This window comes from Trichomycterus rosablanca, chromosome 4 (assembly GCF_030014385.1).
Source record: "Trichomycterus rosablanca isolate fTriRos1 chromosome 4, fTriRos1.hap1, whole genome shotgun sequence".
Classification (NCBI taxonomy): domain Eukaryota; kingdom Metazoa; phylum Chordata; class Actinopteri; order Siluriformes; family Trichomycteridae; genus Trichomycterus; species Trichomycterus rosablanca.
In genome coordinates, this window is record NC_085991.1 from 4,083,200 (window position 1) to 4,101,201 (window position 18,002).

Genomic DNA, 18,002 nt, shown 5'->3' on the forward strand with positions numbered 1-18,002 from the left:
TGTAGTTTGTAGTAGTTTGTGTACACCACAAAGTAGCCATTTGCTAGCGGTAAATTAACACGTTGGGTTAAGTTTAGTTTAGAAGAGGGCTGTGGCTGAATGTCAAACCAGTACATGTTGCCCTGGATAGGGCGTATAAATCGTTCATTCATAGTCGGAAACAAAGTGTTCCTATGTAGGGAATTAAGCGGTATTTGAAATACGGCCACGCCCGTTTCTTACTGAGCTGCTGTTAGCGATGTGGACTTTAACTTGGATCATTTGGATTCCGTTATTTTGCAGTTTGGGGTTTTGTGAAGCTCAGCAGAGGTAAGATGCTAGAAAAGTTGATTAAAGTTTAATAAACCGTCAACATTTTGAGTAGCTTTAATGAATAAATAAATAAAACTTAAATTAACCTATATAAGTGAATACTGAGACTGAGAGCTAAACTGTCTGGTGGGAAAGAACCAACATATTTTCAGTCAGTTTGCAATATTAGATTATTATAGCTAAGGTTGATGTATTAGACATTATTTTAGTTATTTACAAACATATTATTGTTCTATAACTGGGTATTTGACACTTAAAAAAGAGAAAACCCCACAAATACGTGTTATTTCACAAGTTTCAGTGTTTTATGTAAAAAAATATGCCTATAATAGCTGAAATGATTCATTTGGTGATGAAGAAGGTTCTGGAATATCATCTAACCTTGTGTCATAGTCTCTTTATGGTCAAGGAACTGTACCAGTAATCAGAAGGTTGCCGGTTCAAGCCCCAGCACTGCCAGATTGCCACTGTTGGACCCTTAAGCAAGGCAGACCCTTGACCCTCAAATGCTTAGACTGTATACTGTCATAACTGTAAGTCGCTTAGCATTAAAGCGTCTGCTAAATGCCGAACACAGTGGAACACAGGTGTCACTGTCCACAGTCAAGCGAGCATCTTAGAACGCAACACTGAATGATGTTTCTATTAATGTCAGCCAAAAACAGAAATCTGAAGGTACAGTGGGCACAGGCTCACCGAAACTGTGATTTCTGCTGAAATCACAAAGTCGGTCCCATTTGCTGGTGATTTCTCGGAAATATCTCGTTTGATAAGGTGCAGGGAATGCTTTAAAGTGTAGTTCAGAGGAAACCGCACTTCGTCAGCCTGCGCCACACATACCTGCCAGCCAATGTGCGGAAAAGTGTGAAAATGTCTCTTATATGAATGAAATAATGAAATAATATCTAAAGCAATTCTGCCCAATCTAAGTATGGTTTACATCAAGCCGCCCACATTTTGTCCATGATTTTTACCGCAACCCAGGCAACACATTAAAACACATAATGAAATATACTTAACGAATAATAAAGTTCTGGTCCCACTGTGGTTTACAAGGTGTAACGTAAAGCGTCCACTAGGGGGCGTTTGTGTCATTTTTGTTTATTTAATTATTATTTATCACTGCTACCCATTTTTTTGGCTCGAGATCCACCCAAGGGTGGATTACATTATAGTTCTAGTGATCTAGCTATGAAGACCATTGAAGATCCACAGTCTTGTTTTTCTGGTATAGAAAGCTAACAAAGCTGTTGTTTTGGTTCTTCTGTTTCTCAGGCCAGTGTTTGCATGCGGCGGTAACATCACAGGGTTGTCTGGGCTCATCGGGAGTCAGGGTTACCCTGGAGTTTACCCACCTAACACCAAATGTGTGTGGAGAATCACGGTAAGGATTATCGAGTCATTAATGTGAGTTTTTCTTTGTTTTGTTCTGTGGACGTTTCTTACCACACCGATAGACATTTACATTTTGGGCATTTAGCAGACGCTTTTATTCATAGCGACTTACAATACTGTGTACAGTCTAAGCAAGTGAGGGTTAAGGGCCTTGCTCAAGAACCCAACAGTATTATTCATACAATAGTTTTTCCCTCAGTATCATTAAACTGGTTCACCAATTTTGCAGGTACCTCAGGGTAACGTCGTGTCCCTCACCTTCCGCGCCCTCGACCTGGAGAACGCCGCCCTGTGTCGATACGACCATGTGGACGTGTACGACGGCTTCATTAATGGACAGCGGCTCGGGCGCTTCTGCGGCACCGCCAGGCCCGGCGCGCTGATCTCCAGCAGCAACAGGATGCAAGTCGTGATGGTCTCAGACGCCAACACGGCCGGCAGCGGCTTCCTGGCTGCGTACGCTGCTGTTCGGCCGAACGCAAGAGGTAAGAACAGGTATTGTTGATCCGCGTGTACCAGCCAATCGGAAGGAACTAAGCACTTGAACTGGATAGCAGTGATATACAGTGGTGTGAGAAAGTATTTGCCCCCTGTCTGACCGTCTCTGTATTGCATGTTTATCTAAACCACTAGGTTTCCGTTCTTGCAGCAGCACCACCACTTGGCCAAAAGTATATGGACACCGACACCTGATGAATGGATTCAAAGTTTTGACGTGTTCTCTCCTGCTCAGTCCTTTATTATTACCTCATGTAGTTTGTCTTTAAGTCTCAACATTGTTTTTTTGGTATTTATTCATGCATTTTACCCCCTTTCTCCCAGTTTAGCATAACCAATCCGCTATGTGTGCGCAGCCACCAATGCCTTCTTATTCACCCATAATTCAATGGATTTGTGCGTGAGGTCAACTTTGTGTACAGAAAGCCACGCCCTGATCTCTGCGCTCCTCCACTTTCTGTTATTATTATTTTTTTTTTGCTTTTGTAATGATCCCTGTTTCTTACAGGGAAGCGATATTGTGGCGGCCTCTTGGATAAACCCTCAGGAACCCTAATGACCCCTAACTGGCCAGAGCGGGACTATCCTCCAGGTGTGACATGCTCCTGGCATATCATCGCACCTGAACACCAGGTGAGTTTGTTCTTTATCTCTGAGCCCCAAGAATAAAAGGTTCTGTCTGACCCCTACTTCTCACATTTATGCAAATAAAGAATAACAGTGGCAATCCGAAAGGGGCAAATATTTGTATAAGATCCACTCATACCAGCACAACACACACTAACACACCACCACCATGTCAGTGTCACTGCAGTACTGAGAATGATCCACCACCTAAATAATACCTGCTCTGTGGGGGTCCTGTGGGGGTCCTGACCATTGAAGAACAGGGTGAAAGCAGGTTAAAAAAAGTATGTAGGGAAACAGATGGACTACAGTCAGTAATTGTAGAACTACAAAGTGCTTCTATATGGTAAGTGGAGCTGATAAAATGGACAGTGAGTGGTTATAATGTTATGGCTGATCAGTGTATATCTTAATATACAATTACAATGTCACTGTTTTGTAGCTGGTTATTGAGCTGAACATTCTGACCTTATGACAGATTATAGAGCTGAAGTTCGAGAAGTTCGACGTGGAGAGGGACAACTACTGTCGCTACGACCACATGGCGGTTTACAACAGCATGGAATCGAGCGACGCCCACAGGATCGGGAAGTTCTGCGGAGACAGCCCTCCTGCGTAAGAGCTTCCAATCAGCTGTGATTAATCATTATAAACTCATTGGATTCTGAGGACATGTTGCTCTGAAACCTCTAACATCGCTGTCGTTGTGTCTGTTCAGGCCGATCTACTCTGACGGCAGCCACCTCTTTGTTCAGTTCGTGTCTGATCTGAGCCTGACCGCCGACGGCTTCATCGGACATTATGCCTTCAAGCCTAAAAACTTCACCATCGCCGGATCCCCACCGCCCGTCATTTCAGCCATTCCAACAACTTCAGCACCGATAGGTTTGTGCTCCTGTTCTGACCTCACGTTCCTTTAGAAAACACTACTGCATGTAGGGCTTAAAGTATTTAGACACCTAACTGTAACTGTAGGGTATCCTGTTATTCATCAAAAAAGCGTTTGACAATCAGCGTTCCGGTTCATCCCAAAGTTGTTTGGTGGGGCTCAACTGGAGTTTCTTCATACCAAACTTTTCAAACACTGGGTCTGCCTGAAAACCTCAGCTGCCTCAGTAGAGAGATTCTAATAAGACATGAAATTCATAAGACAGATTATTTAGAAGCACCACTTTTGTCATCGCAGTTTTATCTTACTAGCTAACACGGTTAGCCTCAGGCCATTCAAACCAATGGGCTGAGGTGGCACAACCCGCTAGCCTGCCAGCTAACGTCTCCCTCCGTGTACTGAAACCGATTAAACTGTCCCTGACGAGCCCAAATTTATCAATGAGCATTTATTTCTATTTTAAAAGGATCTCTGTTGGTTGCTCCACATTCGGACGTCATGTTTGTAATTTTTTGTGAGTAAAGTTGTCCCGCACTGAATGCTGGGATTGCCTTCAGTGGTAAGCAAGCATCGGACGCTCCCTTATTATTCAGTCAGATTATCACTCAGAATTGAGGCGCCTCAGTAGGAGCATTTTAAGAAACCTAAGAATTTAGACACGCCCTCTTCTCAGGAGTGTAGGATGACGTAAAATGCGTCTATGTAGAGAGATCACCAGGTTTCAGACAGACCCCATGTCTTTATGGTCCTTACAATGTGCACAGAAAACTCATAAATGTGCATAAACGTCTCCAGTGTGCACACAAACTCATCTTTCATTACGACTCTGACACTGGAGTGGCTTCAGAGCAAGTCTGTGAATGTTCTTGAGTGGTCCAGTTCAAAGCCCAGACTTAAACCCCAATAGAACATCTGTGGAGAGACCTGAAGATGGCCGTTCACAGACGCTCAGCATTTAATCCGAGCGTAAAAGGATCTGCCATGAGGAATGGGATAAACTGCCTAAATCCAGGTGTGCGAAGCTTGTAGAGACGCAAAGCTTACAGCTGTAATTACTGCTAAAGTGGGGGCGGCACGGTGGCTTGGTTGGTAGCACTGTCGCCTCACAGCAAGAATGTTCTGGGTGTGGAGTTTGCATGTTCTCTCCGTGTCTGTGTGAGTTTCCTCCGGGAGCTAAGGTTTCCTCCCACAGTCCAAAGACGTGCAAGTGAAGTGAATTTGTTTGTTTATTAGGATTTTAACGTCATGTTTTACACTTTTGGTTACATTTATGACAGGACAGTTATTAATCATTACACAAGATTTATCAGTTCACATGGTTACATCGAACACAGTTATGGACAATTTAGTGTCTCCAATTCACCTCACTTGCACGTCTTTGGACTGTGGGAGGATCCACCTGAGGATCGAACCCAGAACCTTCTTGCTGTGAGGCGACAGTGCTACCCACTTAGCCACCGTGACGCCCAGCGAAGTGAATTTGAGATACTAAATTGTCCATGACTGTGTTTGATATTAAACTTGAACTGGTGAATCTTGTGTAACCAGTAACTACCTGTAAAATCCTAATAAATAAATAAGTAAATAAATAAAATAAGTACTGCTAAAGTGGCTCCTACAATGTAATGAATGAAGAGTCTGAATTCTTTCTGGATCCACTGCATAAGGAAACACTTGTAATTAGTAATCAGGATGGGTGTCTATACACATTTTGGAGGGGATAACATTTTCTGCATCGTACATGCTGGGTATTGCGATACGTTGTATTGCCGATTATCAGCACGAGCCAAACGCGAAGCATGAATGGATTCAGTAGTTACGAATGGATGGGAATGAATTGCATATGGAATGTTTTCACATGGCCAGACATGGTGATTATTCAGGCTGGTATTCAGTGGGCTGGGTTATTATTCATATGAATTAGCCGATCCGCGTGCTTTTGTAACTCGGCGTTGTGAAATTGCCCTGCTGTTTCTCTCGCTGTGGTAATAATTATTTCTTGCTTTTTTTTACAGCCCTCACATATTCAGAGGATCTGTGCAAGCAGAAATGCAGGAGGAGCGGAACAATCGAAAGTCATTACTGCTCCAGCAACTTCGGTAAGAGGGTTTTTTGTTTTTTTTAAACGTATTTAACGAATATCGTACAAAAGTCTTAATTCCAGTGACTCCAATACCAAAAACTTTGCATTAAACTGACTGAACATTACTTTACCCACCGTGGCGACCCCTGCTGCTTGCAGAACACCATGACGCCCTTGCTGGCACACGCTTAGCACACGCCTCCTCAGACATGAGTGAAGCTGTAGGCTGGCCGATGTGTACAGTGAGCCTTAGCATTTACAGAGGACCACGCTGTTCTTTCAGTATTCCTTCGCCGCTCGTAATACCTCGACCAGGCTGTAGGAGTCGCTGTTGCGATGATGGAATTCCAGTAGTATTACACCACTCCAAAAATCACTTCTGTATGTATATCACATGACCTAAAGTATGTAGACATCTGAGTATAAGCTTTTAGACAAAACCCTTGGCAATAATACAGGGTCTGTCTGAAACCTAGTGAGCTGCCTTGCTGCCTACTGCCTACCTGATCAGCTGCCTCAGTACAGAGGATTCTAACAAGGCAGATTTTTTAGACGCACTACTTGGACAGTGATTACGGGATTATGTCACCATAGTTTTAGCTTACTAAGCTAACACAATTAACCTCAGGCCGTTTAAACCAACGTGTTGAGGCGGCACAACCCGCTAGCACGCCGGCTATCGTCTCCCTCCGTGTACTGAAAATGGTTAAACTGTCCCTGACGAGCCCGAATTTGCAAATAAAAGGCGCTTGTGCACCTTTATACAAATTAAAAATCAATGAGAATTTATTCACATTTGAAAAGAACTCTGTTGGTTGCTCCACATTCGCTCACATATTTGTCATTTTTGGTGAGAAAAGTTGTACTTTGAAACAAAAGGGTTTGTGCCCCTCTGTGGGTCAGTACCCGACGCTGTGACCTTCATGTCCTCTGGTCTTTATGAGTCCTGGCTGCCCAACAACCTGTCGGCGTACGTGGCTCGTCCTCTCTCTGACCACTGTCTGTGGGTACTCAGCATTGCTGCCTGTCAGTGAAGGGCTGCAAATTCCCAACAACAATGCTGCACCCTGGTACATCTAGGGTATTATTTGCTATTGTCATAACATCAAAGTGTACAGAGCAACAGATGGGCTACAGTCAGTAATCGTATACCCACAAATGTCATCTGTATGGTTGGTGCACATACTTCTGGCTTTATAGTGTATTTTTGGTTATGTGTCTGGCCTCTGTTGCTGTATGAGCTGTCGTCTCTCAGTCTCGACCACGCCTACTGTACTGACCAATGAGTCAGTACTGGCCTCAACAGCACGTCTGACATTATAAATACAAACAGTGCTAATCAGTCCTCACACGGTTTGATCCACCAATAAGCTAAGTGCACGGCGCGCCACTTTCGGCCTTTATTCCGATGGTACATCCATCCCAGTAACGGCCCATTTTTCACCCCACAGCACAGCTCGCTCGCCAGGGTTGGAATGTTAAGTTAAATTGGTGTTTTTATTGCGTCTCGTTGCAGTACTAACAGGGACGCTCTTCTCGGCTGCCATGAGGGAACACAACGTTCTCGCCACCTTCTCCATCACCAGCGTCTATAAGGAGGGAAACCTGGCCATCCAGCAGGCCGGGAAGAGCATGAGCACCAAGGTCCTGATCCTGTGTAAAAAATGTCCTCTAGTCCGCAGAGGTGAGTTTAAATACACCTGAAAAGGATGGACACCTGACCATAAACCTGCTGGACATCCCACTTCAAACAGTGGGCATTGATATGATGGGCATTTTCTGTCAAGCCTTTTTTTTTATTAGATTTTGGAGTGTGTCTGTGAGACTTTATGCATGTTCAGTCGTTGGCATTGATGTTGGAAGGCCTGGCTCACAGTCCACATTCTAATTCATCCCAAGAGTGTTTAACAGGGCTGAAGTCGGGGCTCACAAAGACGTCAAACCGCGTCTTTATGGACCTAGATATGTGCACAGGGACATAGCCATGTCAAAACAGGAAACACTCAAGCGACACTTAACCGGAACTGGCATTGATCGGCCGATCATGCTGAAGGAAAATTGGCAACCAGTATAAACCTGATGGGTCCATCCCTACATCAGACTGGTTTCACGTCTCAGCACTAGTCAGGATTTGCATGGATAAAAACAATCCTGTGGGCACATTCCACATTTGCTCGGCGTCATCGCCGCTGCCGAGGTGTTTCACAACACGTTCGTCACTCGTGGCATCACGTTGTGTAACCTCCTGCCCAACTGTTTGTTTTAGTTCAGAAACAACACGCCTGCTTTTCCTTTTTTCGCTCGGGTTGTGCCGGGCTTTAGCATCACTTTATTAGAATAACAAATGCTGAGCAGAACCGTGGTGTTTCGAGCTGCCAGACGAGACTTTGCTTTCAGACCAGGGCTGAAATTAGCTGAGGGACTTTAAATCAGGGTAGACGCAGAACAGCGATGGAGAGGAAAACTATTTGCATGAGTTAAGATGAGAAGGATGGATGGCAAAAAACCAACAACCAAGAAACAACCTGAACGAGCTCAAACGCTGATCGTTTGTTTGGGACGGCATGAAAAGCAATATTATTATTTTATTCATGTGATGGTATTAAGCAATTTGATCACATCATGCACTGTAAATGATTTTATATTATTTTATATGTTTTATATAAATAAATATATATTTTTTAATTTACTTGTATTTTGTCTACTTCAAATTTAAATCTCTATTTCTTGTTTTTTTAAACATTTCTATACTTAAATAGATAGTTTTACTCATTTTTATTTAATTACTGCTTGTGGCCGAGCAGTTACCAAAGCATTTCACTGCCAGTTGTACCACGTATGTGACAAATTAACTTTGATTTGATTTGATAAAAGCATTTAAACACAACAGCATTCCGATCCAACAGACGAGCTACTGTAGCTCAAACTGCTGAAGAAGTTCATGCTGGTTCTGATAGAATGGTGTCAGACTCCATGCCTCCATGCCAACACAATATTAGGAAGGTGGTCATAATGTTATGCCTGATCGGTGTATATTAAAAATAAAAAACTGAAATCTCGTAGTGACACAAGTGTTTAGAAGCCGCCGGAAACAAATACAGTTGCAAGCTTTGCACCCCTGGATTTGGGCAGTTTATACCATTCTCAAGCTTCATTAGACTAGATAGTGAGCATCTTTAAAGCTCCATTTTCAGGTCTCTTCAAAAATAGTTCAATGAGGTTTAAGTCTGGGCTTTGGTTGGTTCACTGAATAACATTTAGAGACTGGACGGGACCCCAAAGTTACTCCAGTGTTGTTTTGACTGTTGACTGGTGAACTGTCGCCCCAGTCTGATGGACAGGTGACCTGTCCGGGGTGTTTCCCGCCTTTTGCCCAATTAATCAGACCCACCACAACCCTGATCGGGATAAAAAGGTGGTAAAACAGACAATGTATAGATCCCATCTATATAAAGACTTTATGAGGTTCGACTCTCACTTAAAAGCATGTGACCTTCTGGTTGTTTCTGCCTGCCTATGTATTGCTTTCTGATTGGGTTACTCTTCCTGGCAAGGCCAATGATGCCCCAAAACGATTCCTACTTGCAAGCTTGTTTTCCTCCTGGCAGGCAAATGATGCCTCAAATGATGCCTCCCTACGAGGCTGCTTTTTGTTTTTTTTCACTTTCTTTCTACACGTGATGCCGATTTCAGCTGGAACTCACTGCTTTGTTTCTTGTGTGTGTGTGTGTGTGTGTGTGTGTGTGTGCATCTCAAGGTCCGAACTACATTATTATGGGTCACGTGGACGAGCAGGGACAGGGCGTCGTCTCTCCTCACAACTTTGTGATGGCCTACAAGACGAAGAAACAAAGAGAGCTGGCCGTGCTGAACAACGTCCGCTGCTGACGGTAGGAGACGGTAGGAGTCTCTCGGATTCGTACCCCGTCCGTACCCCATCAAACGTCAGAAACTGTGAAAGTTAAATATTTGCATACGCGCCTGTCACGGCAGATGTGGGATTTGAATCATTTCTGCCATTTATTTGGACTTTTGGTGGTGCAGAAGGTTGCGCACAATGGACCCTAATTCCTGCCGACTTCTCTGTGCTCATATAAATATGGCTAAATGGCCAAAAGTATCTGGACAGCCCTCCTTATTATAAGGTTCAGGAGTTTTATTCATTCATTTATTCACTTTCTTAACTGCTTATCCAATTAGGGTCGCAGGGGGGGGGGGGGGGGGGGGGGGGGTGCTGGAGCCTATCCCAGCTTTTCAATGGGTGCAAGGCACACAGTAACACCGTGGACGGGACACCAGTCCATCTCAGGGCAGACACACACACACACAGGGCAATTCAGCGTCTCCATTTAACCTCACTTGCACGTCTTTGGACTGTGGGAGGAAACCGGAGCATCCAGAGGAAACCCACGCAGACACGGGGAGAACATGCAAACTCCACACAGAAAGGATCCGGACCGCCCCACCTGGGGAACGAACCCAGGACCTTCTTGCTGGAAGGCGACAGTGCTACCCATGTGCCGCCCGGTTCAGGAGTTTTTGCCACATCAAAAGGCTCTTGTGCACAAGACGAAGGTCAGTGGCCTGAACAAAACCCTGACCTCAACCCCGACTCTTTCGATTTACCCTCTGTACATTGAACTGGTTATTAAACGTCTTTTTTTATCCCCAAGTGTCTGACTTTTCTGTTCGAAAGAATGAAAACTTACATGCAAGCAAGATTATGGTCAGGTGTCCACATACTTTTGACTTTATAGTGTCATTTGTCCATTTGTCGAGATGGCAGTTGTAGCCTAGCAGTTAAGGTACTGGACTAGTAATCAGAAGGTCGCTGGTTCAAGCCCCACCATTGCCAGGTTGCTGCTGTTGGCCCCTTGTGCAAGGCCCTTATCCCTCAATTGCTCAGACTGTATACTCTCACAGTAATGTAAGTCGCTTTGGATAAAGATTATAATTATTTAAATATATAATTATTTAAAGATTTGTGGTTTATTTTGGTCAGGGTCGCAGAGGGTCCAGTTTTGTCGCGAAAACACTAGGTGATAGACAGGGCGCCAGTCCTTCCCAAGGCTTTGAAGACATATCCACTCATGTCTGTGTGCAGACACCCGGGCGGCTGCTAGCCCTACTAAGATTCGAACCCAGATCTCGGCAGTAGTGAGCGAATGTAACAGATCCTGCGCCACCCGAGCGCCTCGGATTATTCGAGGGTTCTTCAAAAAGTTTCTGCACTTATTAATGCCATCAGCAATAAAGGTTTTTGGTTGAGCGTGAAGCCACTGAAAATCTTCTTCCCCTTAAAGCTTCTCTGAGAGTCCAAAAAGGTGGACCAAAGTGAATCTAAAGTGGCTGAAAGCTATTTTTTCAGGTAATGATGATTTACAAACACTGAAAGCCACACAGACGGAACCACAACGATTTTCCAGCCACTCAGAAGTTTCAGGACTAGTTTCAGATCAAAGGTCGGTCGTTCTCCACTGATTTGCTGCTCTTACACGGAGCACGTAATCACTTCCAGATTCTCACAGCACCACACAATAATAACGACGATAATAAATAAGCCTGCAGAGCCCCGAATTCCATTCTTTCATTTCCCCGTCACTGTTCCTCTCTGAACTGAAAGCATTTCTTCTTAATCTGGCTCGTTCACCTCTCTGGTGCCACGCCGATTCCCACAGGAGGCTCGAGGAACGCCGATGTGCAGGAATGTCGATGTGTTTTTAATGATTCCTTCCCAAACAAAACACGAAGACGTAATTATTACCCTTCATGTAGAGTTGCGAGGAACTTGAAGCCAAGACTGTCAGAATCGAACCATTATGTAAATAGAATGTCTATTTATTTATTCTCCAAGCACTTTATTAGGAACACCGATCTTTATAAGCTACACCTACCATATGCATTTTTTATAGGGCGGAGGTCCCTTTTTATTGATAAATGTAGAAGAAGGGATAATCCACTAGTACACCAGTGCTGGGATCGAGGCTCAGTGCTGCTACCGGTCGGCTGGACGCCCCCTAGCAGGAATAATCAGCAATGCCTGCAGCAGACAAAACTGGCAATAAAGTCTGCCGGGTGGGAAAAAACAGACCAAAATATGGGTGGGTTCTTCAACACTGTACAAGGACCCTGGTTAGTAGCCCAAGGCACCTGTACAGGAAGTGGAGGAGCCCAAAGATCAGGACAAGGCGAATTCACAGAATGTATGGGCGAATAAGAAGGGGTCGGTGGATTGCACATGCGTCGGAGGGAGCGTGAGGCGGCCAAAATGTCCGTCCTCGGACATGACTGGAGTCTCCAGCAGCGGAAGACGAATTGACTAAGCTAAATTGGGAGAAAAATGCATAAATAAAATAGCAAAAATAGCATAATAAAGTGTTCGGTGAGTATTTATTACCAGCTTTTCAATATTATTTTCCTCTGTGAATGAAATTATTTTTTAATAATTGTATTTTGTGGTCACTTGGGTAAGTCTTGCTTTCAGTTCATTTCCCTGTTCAGGGTTGCAGCGGGTCCAGTTTCACTGGGAAACACTGGGTGCAAGGCAGGACTACCTTGGATGGCCAATCCACCAATCCAACAAAGGACCAATCATGTTTGATGCTTTAAACCCGGGTCTCAGTGATGGTGGGATAGCAAGATATACACTGATCAGCCATAACACTAAAACCACCTTGTTTCTACACACACTGTCCATTTTATCAGCTCCACTTACCATAAAGAAGCACTTTGTAGTTCTACAATTACTGACTGTAGTCCATCTGCTTCTCTGCATGCTTCTTTAGCCTGCTTTCACCCTGTTCTTCAATGGTCAGGACCCCCACAGGACCACCACAGAGCAGGTATTATTTAGGTGGTGGATCATTCTCAGCACTGCAGTGACACTGACATGGTGGTGGTGTGTTAGTGTGTGTTGTGCTGGTATGAGTGGATCAGACACGGCAGCGCTGCTGGAGTTTTTAAACACCTCACTGTCACTGCTGGACTGAGAATAGTCCACCAACCAAAAATATATCCAGTCAACTGATGAAGGTCTAGAAGATGACCAGCTCAAACAGCAGCAATAGATGAGCGATCTAAGGAGTGTCTAATAGAGTGGGCAGTAAGTGGACATGGTATTTAAAAACTCCAGCAGCGCTGCTGTGTCTGATCCACTCATACCAGCACAACACACACTAACACACCACCACCATGTCAGTGTCACTGCAGTGCTGAGAATGATCCACCACCTAAATAATACCTGCTCTGTGGTGGTCCTGTGGGGGTCCTGACCATTAAAGAACAGGGTGAAAGGGGGTTAAAAAAGCATGCAGAGAAACAGATGGACTACAGTCAGTAATTGTAGAACTACAAAGTGCTTCTATATGGTAAGTGGAGCTGATAAAATGGACAGTGAGTGTAGAAACATGGAGGTGGTTTTAATGTTATGGCTGATCAGTGACTGTGTGTGCCAACAACATAATCTTTTGTGAATCTGGATGATCGAATGATTGATCGAATGATTCTGGCTCTACCAACAGCATAACCACACCCACAAAGCAAACATTGGAGGAGAAAAAGAACATTTTTAAAGTGAGTTTTTAAAGTTTTAGCTTTTTTATTTATGTTCACAAATCTGCATATTTTCTCTTTGATAGCCTCAACAAACTCCATTTATATATAAATATCATCAGATAATAAGACAATCGACTCCAAACTGCACCCAAAGCTACAATCAGATATTACCTAGTTTCAGCGATCTGCACGTTTTATAGAGACCAAAAATTCATGTGCATTCAATTTATTTTATAATATAATGCCCGAATGCATGAACGTGGATTTGACCCTCTGTTGTATGGCAGGTGGGCACCAGCTTTTTAAATTTTTCTGCCCCTCTACACTCACCTTATGCTTAGCCCCGCCTTTTCAGGCCAACAACCCGCCCCCTACCATCCAAATTTTAAATCTAAGAAATAGCAAAGACTAACATATAACGACAGACATGGACATGCAGTTTAAATGACATTGTGGTCTTTTTTTAGCATACAGTGAAGAAAAAGAAGCAAACGTTGTGGATAGATCAGGGTGTAAACGATGCCCGGCATATTAACAGCTCAGCCCTTGTTCAGACTTCTGCCCATCAGGCAGGCGAACACGGTCATCACCATCTTGGGGTTGACCTCCACCAGGTCGTCGGGGAGAGCGTACACCTTGGTGCCGATCTTCCTGGCCACTGAGATGGCGTACCTGTTAAAAAGAGAGTAAAAAAGAATCAATTTTTGATGGTCGAATAGATGCTGGATTCGTGTGGTTGTGGGTTTTACTTTGCGTTGTTGAGTTTGTCCTCGTCGGCCAGGTCTTCTCTTTTTATCATCTCGGGTTTGATGGCGTTGGGCGCGATAGTGCTGATCAGATCCAGGACCGGGAGGCTGGTGCTGATCGCTTTGTCCTGAAAAACAAACAAACAAACAAAATTAAGTTTGCTGATGGATGGTCGGTGAGATCCAGATTGAAACAGTAAATTATATAATTAAATACATTTAGTGATAGAAATGATTGATCCCAATCTAGTCGTTTACATTCCCCTATCATCACACGCCCTCTCCAACAAGCATGCGGTCACCGGGCGCTTCTTTTCACTTGCGTGAGTCTCACAGACAGAGCTGTTGTGTTTGGAGAGTCACACACCACTCGCAGTGAATCCACCATGTGTTGTACAATTGCTTTGAACAGCCAGCAGAGGTCGCAATTGCAGCAGCAACAAGGAAACCCGTATACCCGTGCACAGCCGGCCAGGTCAATAGCACAAAGCTGGAGATCTGGTTTGTTCATCACTGTTGACAATCCCACACCAACCACAAAGCTCAGTAAAGCTGATTGTCTCACCTTGAAGTTGCTGATGGTGGTGTCCTTCCCTCCCTTCTCTAGTGCACTGTTCACCCAGTCAATGATCATTTGGTCATTTATTTTCTCTCCGTCGCCAAGGTCCGACAGGACTTTGACTGTGTACCTGCACACAACAAATATGAAACACAACTATCAAACAGGATTCTTCAGCTAATTTAATCTTTTGGTGATTGTTTGTTGTTCTTTCACATCATCTTCACTTGAAAATCTTCTTCCCCTTAAAGCTTCTTTGAGTATCCAAATCAGATGGAGCTAAATCCGGACTATAAGCATAAGCGTCTCTCAGTCTCTTAGACACTAGTGATGGGTCGGTCGCGAACGATCCGGCTCTAAGAGCCGGCTCTTTAAAGTGAACGACGGGATCCGGCTCCTGATTGGGAGCCGATTCGGGTTTTTTTCCCGTTTTTTTTTCTGTTAAAGCCGCACGTGATTGGTCAAGATACGTGGTGGCGTTTGTGTGTTTACACTGAGCAGGAGGGGCGGGGTTACACACACACACACACACACACACACTGAGCACATGAACAGGAGGGAGGAAGAGAGAGCGAGAGAACTTGATGAAGTTTTACATAGCGCTTTACATAGCCAGACAATACACGCTGGAAAGGTGAGGAAAATGAGTGACAGGAAACATAGTAAAGTTTGGACATGAGAAGCCCCTTTTACAGAGAAGTGCAGACCCACTGAGCTGGTGGGAGACCGAGTGTTCAGTCTACCCACATCTTATACATGTGATGGCACATTGACTGTGTATTGTAGCAACATCTGCCCCCTCAGAGAGAATCTTTTCTAAAACAGGGCAGATTATAACAGAAAGGAGAAACAGGATCAACCCCTCAAAGATGAGCTCCTTGGTTTTTCTTAATGCCAATCTTTGCTAAAGACTTACAAATACTGTCACCTGGATGCTGCTTTTTCTTTTTCTTTTGCACATTTTCATTTATATTTTGTTGAGTGATGCTTTGTTGATGTTGTGTTGTTTTACTGTAGATGCAAATTTACAAATAATATACACAATCAGACCTTTTTGTCTAATTGAGATGGGTCTTTGTTTTTGTATTTTATTGTTGTGGCACTGTTCCACGTTGAGTATATAAAAAAAAATTTATACAATGTTTTTACATTAGTAATTCACTTTACATGTAATTTGGTAATAAATTAATTTAAGCGACAAAAAAATCTAAGGAGCCACTTGGGAGCCGAAAGAGCCCATCACTATCAGAAATTCCCGTCACTATTAGACATGACCGATTACTCCTCCTCATTTACATTAACATTTACTCCTCCCACCCTCACCGCTTTTTACCAAAATATAAAAGTGAGGAAACTTTTTGAAGATCACTCGTAGTAAGCTAGTAACTTTACTAAACAGAAAATACAAATCGCTTCACAAACGACAAAGTGAAATCATATTTTTTGACCTTTTAAACCTAATTTGAATGGGTTCGGGGTGGGGTGGGGGTTGGATTCCTGCACTGTCATCAACAAGGATCCTTGTTTCAGCTGTTGTCCCTCCCCCTACAGACACACAGCCAATCACAGTGGCCGATTGATAGTAGAGCTGAGATTCGAACTCAAGAACTTAGGATTTCAGCATTAAAAAGTCTAGATTTCTTAAAATAAATTCTTCTCCGGTACGTAGAAGATGTTCTCCGGTATGCATGTTCTCCCCCTTTTTCTCCCAACTTTTAGCGCGTCCAATTTCCCGATTGCATCATGCTTCCTCTCCACTGATGCCGATCCCCGCTCTGATTGAGGAGAACTAAGCTAACCCACGCCCCCTCCGACGTAGGCAGCAGCCGTATGCATCTTTTCACCTGCACTAGGCGAGTGCTAATGCGGATCAGCCCTGTGTACAGAGAGACACACCCTGATCAGCGCACTCCTTCCCCGCCCCTGTGCAGGCACCATCAGTCAGCCAGCAGAGGTCGTAGTTGCATCAGTTACGAGGAGACCCTATACGGCTTACTACTACCGCACCAGTATATGAACAACAGGCCAATCGTTGTTCATGTGGTTGCTTCGTTCATGTATTGAGATCCCAGCTCTGGTGTGCTAGTTCCTGCTGTTGTTTTTGTACCGTGACCAGCTAAATTATGATCAGTTTGTATGCCAAGGTCAGACTGAGGGCTTCTGCCTCAGCTTTGAACTTATAGGTCTGGGAACACTTTGTGAAATCTTTGATTGGCTCAGATAGACTGTAGGAAGCCCAGCCAGGTTGGTAGAGCTGCTGAGATTGGCAGTCGAGAGGTCCGCAGTGGTAAGCTGGTTTTGGAAAATAATTGTACTGGTGAGCTGCTTCCCAGTACAAGTTTAAAGAGAAACGTGACCTATTTGTTTTCTTGCAGATTTTTTTCTTGCTAGTAAACTCGAAGGTGTGAAGTACATGCGGGCAGGTGAATGAAATCATTTAAATGCAAATGACTTTTTCTGCATGTGCATTGCTGTTGACTATGTACCACTCTGCTCAAAGTCACTCCTTGACCTTAGAAAAAGGTAGGCTATGGTTCTGTCTAAAAATCTAGTGAGACACTTGGAGTGTGTTCGAAAACTTAGGGAGCTGCCTTGCTGTCTTACTGCCGACACAGGCAGCTGCCTCAGTAGAGAGGATTCTAATAAGTCATCAAACTTCTGGTTATTTGAACGCGCTACTTAGACAGCGATTCCATCAATTTTTGCTTACTAAGCTAACACAGTTAGCCTCATGCCATGCAAGCCAATGGGATGGGGTGGCACAACGCACTAGCACGCAGGCTAACGTCTCCCTCCGTGTACCGAAAACTGTTAAATTAGCTGACAAGCCCGAATTTGCAAATAAAAACACTTGTGCACCTTTATACAAATTAAAAATCATTAATAATTTATTTACGTCTGATAATAACTCGTTTGTCCGCACCGTCCACCATGTATTTTATTTTTCGGAGAGAAAAAAGTTGTGCCGCACTGAATTCTGGGATTGCCTTCACCGATAAGGCAGCATCGGATGCTCCCTCATTCCTCATTATTAGGCAGCATTTTAAGGCGTCTAGGAATTCGAACAGCCTCCTTCTCGGGCACGAGCATAGGATGACGTAAAATGCTGTCTATGTAGAGAGCTCAGTAGGTTTTCGAACACACCCATATTCCCTACATAGACATTGTACGTCATATGTGCTCGCAAGAAGAAGGCAAATTAAATATTTAATTGAGAATAAAGCTTTGTGAATGTAAAACCTAATGGTAATGGGCTCCTGTACGCGTGTTGGGTAATAATAGTCAGTGATGGGTTAAAATTTGCACCCCTGGTTTGAATGCTGAACAGTTTGTTAGCTG

The 18,002-nt window shown here is 43.9% G+C and overlaps 2 protein-coding genes across 3 annotated transcripts in view; one reads left to right on the forward strand and one right to left on the reverse strand.

The window, feature by feature from the left end:
• Positions 1-215: 215 nt before the first annotated feature.
• pcolce2a (procollagen C-endopeptidase enhancer 2a) lies at positions 216-10,001 on the forward strand. The gene is made up of 9 exons (XM_062992943.1): positions 216-309; positions 1,588-1,696; positions 1,937-2,192; positions 2,714-2,838; positions 3,311-3,447; positions 3,551-3,717; positions 5,737-5,820; positions 7,321-7,488; positions 9,562-10,001. Exons 1-9 carry the CDS (start codon positions 239-241, stop codon positions 9,690-9,692), a joined length of 1,248 nt encoding a protein of 415 aa, XP_062849013.1. The 5' UTR covers positions 216-238; the 3' UTR covers positions 9,693-10,001.
• A 3,889-nt stretch (positions 10,002-13,890) lies between these two features.
• pls1 (plastin 1 (I isoform)) overlaps positions 13,891-18,002 on the reverse strand; it is a 29,316-nt gene continuing 25,204 nt past the window's right edge. For both annotated transcript variants that reach the window (XM_062992945.1, XM_062992944.1), the window contains exons 13-15: positions 14,670-14,793; positions 14,108-14,232; positions 13,891-14,030 (exon numbers count right to left, since the gene is read on the reverse strand). In XM_062992945.1, coding sequence (XP_062849015.1) covers positions 13,898-14,030; positions 14,108-14,232; positions 14,670-14,793 — 382 coding nt within the window. In that variant the 3' untranslated portion in view covers positions 13,891-13,897. The remainder of the gene's footprint in view (positions 14,031-14,107; positions 14,233-14,669; positions 14,794-18,002) is intronic.

What these genes read in the sequence shown, in the direction of transcription:
- pcolce2a (XM_062992943.1), top strand. Translation starts at nt 239, where the DNA reads ATGTGGACTTTAACTTGGATCATTTGGATTCCGTTATTTTGCAGTTTG. An exon ending in TGCGGAGACAGCCCTCCTGC is followed by an intron (nt 3,448 to 3,550) that starts GTAAGAGCTTCC and finishes GTGTCTGTTCAG; the next exon opens with GCCGATCTACTCTGACGGCA. An exon ending in AACAACTTCAGCACCGATAG is followed by an intron (nt 3,718 to 5,736) that starts GTTTGTGCTCCT and finishes TTTTTTTTACAG; the next exon opens with CCCTCACATATTCAGAGGAT.